Source organism: Hippopotamus amphibius, chromosome 4 (genome assembly GCF_030028045.1).
Source record: "Hippopotamus amphibius kiboko isolate mHipAmp2 chromosome 4, mHipAmp2.hap2, whole genome shotgun sequence".
Taxonomy (NCBI): domain Eukaryota; kingdom Metazoa; phylum Chordata; class Mammalia; order Artiodactyla; family Hippopotamidae; genus Hippopotamus; species Hippopotamus amphibius.
The window spans coordinates 55304387-55317463 of NC_080189.1; the positions used below are offsets into that span (position 1 = coordinate 55304387).

Sequence of the window (13077 nt, forward strand, 5' to 3'; positions counted from 1 at the left end):
CTCCAAATATGCCTCAATGACATATTGATTGTTTTGAATTAAAGTTACTTGAGAAACAGCAGGTGAAAAAAAAAATGATATAAAACCAAAAAAACCCACTCTGACCCCTTCCTCCCTTTCCCACTGAAAGTAGTAAATAAATCATTTAGTGGGAAATACTTAGGTACCCAACTCAAAACTATTTTTAGTTTTGTTTCCTTTCACTGTTTTTTTAGACCTATAACCCAAACCTGGACGGAACTGAAGAGGACTGGGGAGAGGTGGGAAGCGGAGCAACGGGCGGGAGGTGGTTGCAGGATATTGCCTGGGACTGCCAGCCCAGTTGGTCTTGGGAATTGTAGTCTCCCAGTTTTCCAGGGCATTCCGGTTTAGGGAACCTGCCTACGAGTCCCAGAAACCTCCAGTGCGGCTCTCTGGGAACGCACTTCCTGGGACGCGGAGAGCGAGACGCGCAAAGAGGCTCCTCTGTGTGGGCGAGTGAAATGGCTTGGGTGTGAGAGACAGGTAGGTGTGGTCAAGAAGATTCCGATTTCTGGGTCTTTTGCATAAGTAGTTGAGGATTTTGTGTAAGGTTGCCTACACGAGGGGAGTCATTCAGCGGTGAAAAATGCTGACCACATTTGTGGACGCGAACACTGAGTCCTGAGGAGGTATTTGGTAGAGCTCTAAAAAATTTTGGACCCAGGAGTATGAAAATGTCCAGGTGTCTGGCCGGGGCAGCCAACGGCTTGGGGCTTGGCCGGCCGAGGGTGCGGTGTGGGGCTGCAGGTTGCTATTTTTGAATTAGCAGCCCATGCTCGTTGTGTAATGATGACCTGCTCGCGGTTCAAACGCACTCAGTATTGCAGGGGTAGCCTGGTTCTGAGAGCGTTCTTAGTCACTGTTGCGGTCTCTTTCCATTGGCTCTAACCAAGAAAGCTTTTTTTTTTTTTCTCCTCCCTCTTTCTTTCTGCCAGGTCTGGTGCTCCTGAGGACACAACTCAAAGGGAGTGAGAGGGGGGTGGGGGGAAGGGGCGTCTCTGGAAGCTTAGTTTGCTCTCCTCTGAAGCCCAAGTTCTGTGTTACAAGCTTTGCCAAGAGGCCAGTCACGACGTTAGAACGCCACACTTGGTGACCCCACTAAAAAATGATTGCTCAGAGACCCTGTTGTGTGTTTTCTATTGTAAAAACGATTTCACTTAACTTTGGAATGAGCAGTTGTGCTTGAAACCAATCCAGACATATATTTGGAAAAGAGAAAACAAAAAGCAGAAAAACCCAAAAAGATCCTTATTGAAGTCATTTCCGTGCAGACTGTTGGGACACCATTCACTTAATGATCATGGTAGGGCTAGTGATATGAGCGTTAATCCAGGAAGTTCTCAGGTGTTTACAAGTTTTCCTTCTCATCCTCCTATTTGAGGTAGTGTTTGAAGAGGAGGTTGTTGATGCTTAAGATATATGGAAACATTTAAATGGTGGGTTGAGCTATTGGTGGAACTATAAACTCAAAAAAAAAACATTCTAGATGCAAATTTTGGGAGGCACAGTGCAAATCAACTTGGACTAGTTTTGTTGTCAATATCTTTTTAACAGGTATAAAAGAAGCGTCATGAATGTCTTTTATGCCAAGACAGTCACACTGAGTGTTTCATCAGCCCTCTTTTTTCTTTCACTGTAGTCATGAATGGATCTGAAAAATTCATTAAATGTTGATCATCTATTTCCAAGTCAGTAAAGTGACTTTTACCCTTATTTTTCCTATCTTCTCGAATCACAAAATGAGAGTTAATTTTTTCTTCTGTATCTCACATATAGATATTGTGTGAATTTATGAATAAACTACCTTTTTTTAACTTATTGCCCACCTTTTTTGGATTAAGATTTCACTGGTTTCAGATGATTGCTAATTATTTTTCCTAGTTCCATGTGAATTCAAATTGAGTTTTTAAAGAAGTGCTATATTAATTTGGAGTACTTTTCCTATTTCTTTAGGCCCAGATCATCTCTGCTGTGTGTTCAGACGTACACATATTTCTTCTAAGTTGATTAAAGTTGTTTTAGAACTAGCAAGTACCTCAAAGAGTAAGTACATTCCTTGATTATACCTCTTCCTTTTGCTGCCATATTTCAGATGGCACTTTTTTCTCTTGTTTAGCAAAATAAAGTTATAGGACTGACCTCCATTCCAAGTGCTATGTTGATGATATACAGTTTCTAAGAAAACCCAAATTACAGGTAAAAGGGAATGCTAGTGTTACTACCAAGGATTAATATAGCAGCTGTTATAGATGTGTTCTCATATAGCTATTCCTTAGAATTGTCCCTGAAAAAATACAGTAATGGATCTGGAAATTCTTAAAGCTCTTAGCCACTATTCTTGCTCCAAACTTCTTTGAACTCTATTCAAAACTACAGGAAAGATATCCTTTTGAAAATATTTTTATTTGAAATATCTTTGATAACATTCGTGTACCAAAATTTATCCATCTATTTTTCTGCAAGTCATTGCGAAACAGTCAAATGACAGATGTGAAGTGGATGTGTTGAACAGTTCTTATCCGATTTGGTCAGTAACTACTCTGAAAGAGAATGCTCTCAAATAAACCTACCAATAATCATTACAAACTTAAATTTCTGACCCTATTCTGTTTTACAAAGGGCTTTACTATTTATGATCTCACAACTACCTTGGGGGACACTTGAGAAATTTGAGATGCAGAGGACATAGGTGACTTGCCCTATTTGCAAATGGTAGTTTATGACTGGCATATGAGTTACAATACCAAGCTGACTCCCAGATGGAAACAGCAAGCCCACACATCTGTATATACAACCCAGCTCAAGACTATCACCCAGGTAGTGTTCATGGGTGCTCCTCAGGTTGTTAAAGTGTGTTCTTAGCCTTGCATGTTTGCTACAGTTGCTAATAAGGGGTTTTCATATGGCAAAAAGATGTTTATTTTTTTCCTCATTGGGAGAAATATTTTAAAGAGGAAATATAAATACAAATATTATAAATTGTTTTAACTTTGATAAACAGACATTAATTTGATATATGAACCAGTCTTAATGGCAAGGGGCACATCCTGTATGTAACATACCTGTTAAGTTGAAAACATGAGAATCAACAGAACCATAATTGATTGAATCTCTAACCACTGTGGAAGTTAACTGGTGTTGCCAAACTTAGATATGTGTTTCTGAAAGCATAGGCTGTATATAAATACCTGGGAATGGCCTCATCTTTCTTGAGAAGTTTCTGGGGGAAGAAAATGAACTTTTTTTTAAAAATGGGAGAGACTTTGGCCAATAAAGAATAGAAAGTAGGGGCACATTCTAGAAGCAGTTTGGAGGCTTCAGAATACAAGATATGAATGAATGAAATGAGTGGAACTGATCCTGGAGCAAATTTATAACTTTCTGTGTCCTGACCATACTCATACATACCTTCCATTTGTTTGATTGTTCATTCATTCAACAAATAATTGAGTGCCTTCTATGTGCCAGTGTCGGACACAGTGAATAAAACAGAAGGCTCTCTGTCCTCCTGGAATTTACAGTCTGGTGAGAAGGATAAACACTGAGCAGGGAATAGAAGCATAATCACTGCTACCAAAGAAAAAGTACAAAGGTGCAACCAGAGCGTGTAACTAGGGGCAGGGGAAAGGTGAAGGGTTCGGGAGGAGATGGGAGGTTTAGGGCCAGCCTCCCTGGAAACCAGAAAGATGAGTACGTGTTAGCTAAGCAAAGAATAGGATGGGATTAAGAAAGTTCTAGGAGGAAAAATAGCATGAGAAAAAACCCTTAGCCAAATTAAAGAACAAAATTTGAGAAGTTAAAAGAAAAGCAGTATGGCTACATAGACTGTAATATGCAAGGTGGGAGAGTGACACAATAAGACTGAGAATCTGGCAGGAACCAGATTGTGAGGTTTAAAACTCTGGAAACTATGGGAAAGATCTGAAACTTTATTCTGAGGAAGCTATTCAATAGGAAGCTACTGAATGGTAAGAAATGTAGTGAAATGATCAGATTTGCATTTGAAAAAATTATTCCAGATTTGAAATTAACTGGTATAGCTCCAGGAGTCAGCATTATCTTTCAGTTTTAAATCACTAAACATATCCCTTCTCCCAACTATCCCTATAAAATGTTACTTCATCCCTCTGGTGGGATATACTACTTACCATAAAATCATACATATGTGGAGTAAGAGCAGGGTATAAAAAGTAAAGCAGCCAAAGGATGTTACAAAGAGCGAGAACATTAGTTCCAGCACTGAGATTGAAATTTAGTTAAACTGAGGTTAATAGTATTTCCCTTCTGAAAAACGCTATGGTGTATTTATTTGTTGGCGCTCTAAAATAGGACTTTTAGTTAGTCTCTGGGATCCGAGCGAAGAATACTTCAGCAGAAGCAAATTCAGGGGACTGATATAACACTTATATTGATTTGATGCAGGATAAATTTGAACACACTTGATACTGAAATAGATATTGGCTGTTGACCGACCTCTGTTTGTTAGTGTCATTTGATAGTCTGTAGGCTAAGGACTACAGAAATTTATTTATTAATAACAGAGTCATTCATCCTGATCTTGTTTCTCATTCCATTTGTGATGTAGGAATCAGGGGTACAGGGCAGCTTGATTGAAGAAATCTCGATTACATTGATACTCCAAGTATTTATCCCCTACCTCTGAAAGCAGGAAGGGATTGTAATTGGGTTAGGACTTTGCATGGGTTATCTGAAGGACTTCTGAAGCTTTGAAAGAAACTGGGGTAATTATGTCTTCACAACATTGATTAAATCTTCACATTCTCTTTCATTGCTCAGTTTTTTTCTCTAACCCCAAATGATACACTTTTATGAACAAGTATCTTATTGGGTCACTTTGCTTAATACCTAACAATAATCACTTGGTATGTAGTCATCAGACACCTCTTTCATTATCAGTATTTTGAGTTCTTACAAAACAGCATGTTCTTTCCCTCAGTGTGACTGTTAACACACTAGGGCAAGGTCCAGGTCTTCATGGCCTCAGTGTCCCTCTAGAGCCTAACAGTGTTTTGCATGTGCTAGATACTCAGTTAAATACCTGTTGAATGAACGATTGCTTAGTAATGGCAACTTCTTTGTCCAGTTCTACATCATTAATAGCCTACCTTTGTGATTTGCTGTGGCCTTAGGTCAGGGCCCAGTATTTATTTATTCAAATATTCCTAAAATGACTTGTGTGCCAGGCACTGTGCACATTGCTCCTAGTATACTAGGGAGACAGGCAAATGAGCAGAAACCAACAGGAAGCTGGATTCCAGAGACTGACATCAGTAGTGGCATTTTCCTGTGTGAACATCCTCAAACCTGCACCAGAGTTTCCATTGTTGGTCAAAGATGGTTGGTTGGTTGCAAAAATTAAGCATTTAAAATTTGCAGGAAAAAAATAAATTTGGACCATAATTCCTCTGTTTTAAGTATTTTCATCCTTAACATTTTCTTGAACAGTTACTACATTTGGTAATATTGACAGAAGACAACATGATAAACAAGTAGTAAACTAAGAACAGAGAAACTTAGAACTAGTTATGCTTAACTTGTGGACTTTCAAAAATGGTCACTTGTGCTTAAACTGATTTTTATATTGTACACTTATATATACGTTGAGTATGTAGGTATGTACACGTGTATGTTTTCTGCTAGTAAAGTTATTCCTCATTCATTTGATTGGATTAAATATACAGCAAATTAAAGTCTGTTCTGTTGCCTCATAGAAGGCATGATAGAAGGCAGAGAAAATACATTTAAGTGATGTTGGGAGAGCGAGTTTCAAACTCTCGAAGAAATAAAGCTGAATAGTATACTGCTTTTTATAATTTGTCATATACAGAAAAAGAACACAGCCTTTTAATTTGACGTGAAAGACCTGACTACTTTTTTCCCTTTTCTTTATAATAGCATTAGTAGAAATAGGTTGTCATTACTTCAGAGATCTTTGTGTTCATCTTATAAGAGCAGTAATAGTAGACTAACCAATAGTAGTATATCAGTATAATAACCAATAACCAATAGTTTAATAACCTGAAAAGCATGCCAGTCCTCTTGAACCAGCCAGGCAGTAGTTGAGCAGAATCATTTCAGGGACCTTTGTTCTCTCTTTTTCATTTGGAGAGGAATCTATTTACATTTTGTGATTTTCCGGTATGCCTGGTATATAGGAATGAAATGTTTGCTTTTTCTTATTTAACGTTTACTCAACAAATGTTCTTTGAACTGCTCCAGGAAGCCAAGCACTGAGCTGATCACTGAGTGCTAAGAACTAGTTAACACTCATCACACTTACAAGGTGCCAGATGTAATTTTAAGCATTGACGTTATATTAACGCATTGAATACTTAGAAAACCCTGTGAGGTAGGCACGGTTTCTTTTCCCATTTTAAAGATGAGGAAAATGAGGCACACAGAAGTATTGTTGCTGACCCAAGCTCACTTGGCTAGTAAGTGAGGAAGTGGGGATTAGAACACAAGCAGTCTGGCTCAGAGTCTGCCTTCAGCCACTTGGCTGCCATGTAGAGCTTTTTTCCCTACGCCTTTGTCTTTTATGCTATTCTCATTTTACATTTGCTTGAGCATTTGAGGCTGAATGTGTGTTGTTTGTAGTTGATGGTTGATGAGTGCTCTGACCCTATATATTTGAGTGTCTGACACATCAAAGTGCTTGGTATGTGGGTGTCGAATGAGTGACTTTCGACACCTGAGAGAATTTCAAATATGATGTTAAGAGAATTTGAAATTATTTTGGTTGATCCTCTGATTCACTATGTAGAAAAATACTCGTGTGTGAAGACTTTAGTTGCTATCTGACCCAGTCAGTAGTAAGCAAGCATGTGCTTATATACATTCATATTGTACATGGAGAGGAGACAAGGCACAGAATTTCCCTGTTTGTATTGACGTCATTGGTTGTGTTTCCAGTCAGCAGCACCCTTCCTGCTCTGCTCTCCTATTGTCCCCTCGTGATTTGTCCTCTTGTGTGTCACCCCCTAGTCTGACTGGCAGTACTGCACAAGCTTGCCTGCCATGGGCTGTCGGGATGTCCATGCAGCCACAGTCCTCTCCTTCCTGTGTGGAATCGCCTCGGTAGCAGGCCTCTTTGCGGGGACTCTGCTTCCCAACTGGAGAAAATTACGACTGATCACGTTCAACAGGAACGAGAAGAACCTGACTGTTTATACAGGCTTGTGGGTGAAGTGTGCCCGGTACGACGGAGGCAATGACTGCCTGATGTACGACACTACCTGGTACTCATCAGTTGACCAGCTGGACTTGCGGGTCCTCCAGTTTGCCCTGCCCCTCAGCATCCTGATCGCAGTGGGGGCCCTGCTGCTCTGCTTGATTGGAATGTGTAACACAGCCTTCAGGTCCTCAGTGCCCAACATCAAACTGGCCAAGTGTCTGGTCAATAGTGCAGGCTGCCACCTGGTGGCTGGGCTGCTGTTTTTCCTGGCGGGTACTGTGAGCCTCTCCCCATCCATCTGGGTCATCTTTTATAACATCCACCTGAACAAGAAGTTTGAGCCAGTCTTTATGTTTGACTATGCAGTATATGTCACTATTGCTAGTGCTGGGGGCTTGTTTATGACTTCCCTTCTACTATTTATTTGGTACTGTGCATGCAAATCTTTACCTTCTCCTTTCTGGCAACCACTGTACTCCCATCCTCCCAGTATGCATACATATTCACAGCCCTATTCAGCACGCTCTCGCCTTTCTGCCATCGAGATCGACATTCCAGTAGTTTCACACACCACCTAATGGGGACATAGTTGCTAAAGAAAACTTGGGGCCTCACATTTCCCTTGTGCAAGGAGCTGTTTTGGACCTATGTACATTTTCCTTTGTTTCTGATCAGTCAATGAAGCCAAATTTGTATGTCTTGGTGGGATGAAGTGCTGCTAGTTTTTATGAAAAGTACAATATTTCAAATGTGAATCATTCCTTTTATCTTGCTTCTTATGCTAGAAGGATTTTTAACCTCCAGGTTGATACCTGATCAGTTATTTACGTGAAAAGGACCTGTGTCTCAATTGAGGTGATTTAGAGCAACACAGTAAAGTGAAAAATGATTGCTAACAGAAGCTGTTGTATAAGATCCTTGTGAATATTTCAGAATGTGTATTGTCCTTTTTCTATAATACCTTAAATTGGGGGAAAAAAAGGGGCAATTTCAAATTTAAAATTTTTTTTCAGGTAAGGGTAATATTTTAACAGTAGCCAGTCTACCAGCTTATGCTATAACTTTTCTTACTTCTTGGGGCTAATTGTATTGAATAGAGTTCGGTATTTTGAAGATGACTTTCTTTTGTGAGTTCTTATCTTCTACCTCATGCCTGTGTTTAAAAATAAAATGTATTTTAAGTATGTCAGAGAGAATAAGCCTAACATTTAAAATATCTATTAGTATGGATAACATTTAACATAATTTTAAAAGCTAATAGTTCTATAAGTTGTATTATTAGAGTTAAAATGTGCCATGTGATGGAGTGGTGCTTCCTCTGAGGCAGAAAAACTTTTTTAGGTATCATCCACCAAGTGGTACTCATGCCCATGTATACTCTCTTAGTGACCAAGAGAAAGAAATAAAGAGGCCCAAGTGGTTGGTTCTCCTTTAGACAGTGGTAGGGGATGAGCATCTGTTCTTCAGTGACAACACCGGAGATTCATCCTGGTAACTGCCTTTTGGGTGATGGGTGACATGAGGCATGGCTTCACCATGACCACATTCACCCTTGATTCAGTTCCTGCCCCCATTGATTATTTGCTTGAGCGTATATCTTTGCCCAACACTTTACTAGGTGCTATAGAGGATACATGCAGAGTATGAGATCTGGTCCCATCTATTAAGAAATTTTAATTTAATAGAGAAGATCAAACTGTTATCTGACAATTAGGTAACAGTCTGACTTCAGTGGCAGCTGGTCTTCACTTCTCAGTTATTGATCCAGGAATATATTTCACCCAGAGACATGGCTTTCTGGCATACAGGCTTATTGTACAATACCAGCAATATTTGGAACCCAGAAATTCAATTTGTTGCATCCTTTAGAGCACTTACCTTAGCCTAGACACTGTAACAACATGATATCAGATTCATGAAAATGGATGGGCAAAAGTGGTTTAAAAAAAAATTGTTCCCTTTTCACCTCTGAAAGTATGTTGATGTGTTAAAGCAGGAGGAATATTTAAAATCTCTCTTCTAATGGGGTAACATTTAGAGGAAACAATGTTAACACCAAGATGAATGCTTAGAAATTCAGGGATATTGGGTCTTTACCCTTATGAATTTGAGCTGCTTATTTGATGTAATATGCTACACGTTAGTACTGTGTCCATGGGGATTTCGTTCTGTTACCCATTACAAATTCCACAAACAGCTAGTTGCATGGTTAACAGATTATTGTCTCTCTTTTGCAAATCTGATTATGCTTCTGGTACTTCTGTGGATGTAAGTGGTACTTTTGTTTCTTATTCCAAACACTAGTTTATGTATATAGCAAGTAAATCCAGTTGTATAATTTTTAAATGTCAACAGTTGAAAGCATGCAAAACTATGGTTTTTTGGCTATAGCTTCTGATTTTTTCCAGTTCACCTTTTAACTCTTCTGCTTTTAACTCTTCTCTCTGTAGCTGAGTCTTAATCATTCCAAGACAATGGCAGGCAGAATTTTGAGATTAATATTAATTTCCCCCTTTGCTAATTAATTTCTGCCCCCTCTCACTGAATTTTTCCAGAAGTGTCAAGAATCCCACCATTCTTTGTATAAGCAATGTTTAAAAGCAGACTCAGCCATTAACATTCTAGACAGTTTTTAGTCCATGGGATCATATATATAAAATGTTAAACTTTTCCTACAAGAATCTCTTGGATTCTTTTCATAATCTGTAGCCTCTAATTAGTATTTACTATGTATTCACTTGGCAAAAGAAATTGTTTCCTTTAGTATTGTTAATATTTCAGATTTGCTATCAGGAGCTATTCTTCAAAGCCATCAAAGGAAATCAAGTATTTATAATTCTTTTTAATAACTTTTGAGCATTAGTCGGGCTGTCATTGTGATGGGGAATATCTTTTTTGTTGTTACAAGTCTCTTAATGTTAAAGGCCTTTTACAGAAGCTTGGAAAACCATAAATGTAGTATGATCCCAGATTTGGTTTATCCAACCATGGAAGAAAAAAACCCTGAGTTTACTTGTAAATAAATATACTCTATAATAGATACTATGTTTGCTGTAAACTGCAATGTAAAACCTCAATAAGACTGCACTGTACTTCTTGATGTTTATTAAAAGATGTATTTTTACAAGTTTCTGTTTCCTCATTTTCGTCAGTGTTTTAAAGTGAAATATTTTGAGAAATGTTTCTCAAACATGTGCAAATTGAAAAAGACACAGCCCCAATTAAAGCCCTGTAAAATAGCAATTGGAAAGGAATCAGAAAATTCGGTATTATTATTTCAGAAGCATCAAGACTCTTCATTTCCATGAGTGGTCTTGGGAGTTCACTGGACTATTTCAACATTCCACAAAAAAATACTAAATAAAGTCAAATGTGCCAGACTTGCCTCATCAGTGGAGTTTTCCAATGGTCTGTGATCTTGGAGGTTGGGAGTTCTCAAATGGTTAAGTGGGAGGATCTTTCCTTACTCTTCAGAACTTGACATTACCAGGAAAAGCTGTCCAAACAGGTAAGTCACCTCAATTCTGGAACCTGGAATGAACATTTAGTTTTTTTGCCCCCTGGTGATAGCATTCACATGCACTCCTCACTGAACCCACAGCTCTCTGGTAGGACATTAGATGCCAGAGCCATGTGTTGCACTGGAAATCTGAAGCTGCTTCAGGCTGGCCATCCCCATAGCTAGCTGATTATTCTAATGCACCACAGTCCAGAGCCTGCCTCTCAGTTTCACAGGCTCACTGAGGTGGCTAAAATGCTAGAGAAACTCTTCATGCTAACTTAATTCACAGGAGACTGATTCACCAACCAGAAGTGAGAAATACAGATGACTTGCCACCACTATCCAAGACCAATTTTTAAAAATACATCCAACACAGAGCTCCTTGGAGAAAAGGCTGATTCCAGTCCTGGGGTAGGAAAAGTACAAGATGAGTCCAACATGAGTCCAACACATCGTCTTCCATAAAAGGAAATGCTCAAAGATGCCGGAGCCTGCCGGCAAAATCGATCAGGTCCTTAGGCAAACACGACTCGGCTAGGAAATAAAGAAAGACAGACAAAAGATGGGGTCAAGAGGATCAGAAGCCTCTAGGGCAACTGACAAACTTCTTTATTATGCGGTGGCCTTTAATACACTTTCAGAACAAAGAGGGACATCAAAAGAAATGACTCCTTTGTTGTAACTTGTTCTATCTCTTCAAGGGCACCAGGAACTTGCGTAGTAGCTTGTACCCTACATGGTCTCAGGATGTTCTCATACGATAAGGAGTCTGTGGGAACACATACTGCAGCCCAAGGAATCACATGCTCTTTGTTTAAGCACATACTCAAGGTCAGGGGTGGCGGGACAGAGAGCTATGTTTGTTTTACACAAATCCTTGAATTAAGGCAGCTCCCAGGGCCATGTCCTGGGAGCATGACCCCTTTCTCAGGGCTGCTCCCCGCACAGAATGATGGGGGCGTATCAGATTACACAGGAGCAAGCTTAAATAGGTTCCCACTGGCCAAATCTGGGACAATCTGAGCATCAAAATAAACAATAGTAATGGGTTATAATCTGTTGAATAAAGCAAAAATCCATGCATGCCTACTGATATAAATGGGAAGAAAAAGCTGTTTCTTACAGTAAAATACCAAATAATAAATAGATGGAATTGGGAAAACATCAATAGAATTAAAACTAGTTGGTGAAAGTTTCATGAGGAAAAGGATATTTATCTAGTCTCAAAATACTGCTGCACAAATTAGATACTCATTTCAGAGGGAAAAATAGTAACTTTATTAGTGGATAAACCTGGCAGACACAGCCTTAACCAAGTGATTAAATTTATAACCAATATTACAAAAAACCAACACCATGCACCTCCTGATATAATGCAGTGAGAAGGTCAGATCATTGCTTTTGTGGTGTTTCTATTAAAAATACATAGCTTGAGACTAATCTTGAGGAAACGTGCAGCTCGTCAGTTCCACTTTTGCTTTTTGCCTCCTCTACCTCTTCTGATCTTGTACCTCTTCATTTTTATAAAAAAGCTTAAAAACAGTCTAAGCTGTTTCTAAAATATTTCATACAATAACTTTTTAGGAGAGAATTTGAAGAGCTTGTGTCAGGTTTCTCTAGAAAAAAATTAAAAGGTAAGGTCCTTGCAGAAGAGAGAGAAAATCGAAGTGACAGAACCACGGGACTCATGGGATCTTAATTAGTTGTCCTTTTCATTGATTAGCAATATCTTCAGTCCTGAAGTATACTGATAGGCTAGCCTAAGGGCTGTCTTCCCTTCCTTCCGCTCCGCTGCACTGGAGTAACCTTTCTAGGAGAAAGTCACTCTCCCTGTCCCTGGTGGGTGTCTCACCACCCTCCAGCCCAGGAAGATTCTGTGTCAGTGCCATAGCATGCCAGAGCCCTTTAAAACCCCACTGCAGGACTGTGGAACTCTGAGAAAAAGCACTACTATAGCCTGCCTAGTATTCATATCCAAATCTGCTGGTAACGGAATTTCGGCTGGTTTGTTTCACTTTGTTTGGAAATGTGCCAGCTTTCCAGACTGTTATGTGAAACAAATGCTTCAACAAACTTTGAGGAGGAAAATGAGATAATGAGATGGTGGATGAGAGAAAACTTTTTCTAGTTCTGTATGAAAAGCCCAGTATGACTGGGTCCTGTTAGCAGGAATGTAGTAATCATGATTTTGAGTGGTCCTTGTTCACCAAAATCCTCTATAGAAAAAAGTATGGATTCATGTCTCCAGGGTTTTGCTTTATAGAAAAAGGTAACAGCTTCTCGTTAAGGGAAAAGGCGTTATTGATACTTTAACTGCATTATATTTAGTGGCCTTGCTCCAAGATTCACTCTTTAACAG

General features: G+C 39.2%; 1 protein-coding gene across 4 annotated transcripts; it reads left to right on the plus strand.

Moving 5' to 3' along the window:
* The first annotated feature begins 420 nt into the window (after window positions 1–420).
* On the plus strand, window positions 421–10298 carry CLDN12 (claudin 12). Of its 4 annotated transcripts, XM_057733533.1 has the most exons (3): window positions 421–504; window positions 1975–2064; window positions 7027–10298. In XM_057733533.1, the coding sequence occupies exon 3, from the start codon at window positions 7060–7062 to the stop codon at window positions 7792–7794; it is 735 nt and encodes a 244-aa protein (XP_057589516.1). In that variant the 5' UTR covers window positions 421–504; window positions 1975–2064; window positions 7027–7059; the 3' UTR covers window positions 7795–10298. The 4 variants fall into 4 exon arrangements, 3 of the variants coding, with proteins under 3 accessions (XP_057589516.1, XP_057589515.1, XP_057589517.1); XR_009053360.1 differs by lacking the exons at window positions 1975–2064; window positions 7027–10298 and adding an exon at window positions 957–983 and having other exon boundaries at window positions 439–504; XM_057733532.1 differs by lacking the exons at window positions 421–504; window positions 1975–2064 and adding an exon at window positions 2655–2838.
* Window positions 10299–13077: the final 2779 nt, after the last annotated feature.

Excerpts from the sequence above, each read along its gene's own strand:
- CLDN12 (XM_057733532.1), top strand. The coding sequence starts at position 2,731 with ATGGTAGTTTATGACTGGCATATGAGTTACAATACCAAGCTGACTCCC. Across the intron at positions 2,839-7,026 it reads AGCTCAAGACTATCACCCAG|TCTGACTGGCAGTACTGCAC; the intron begins GTAGTGTTCATG and ends GTCACCCCCTAG.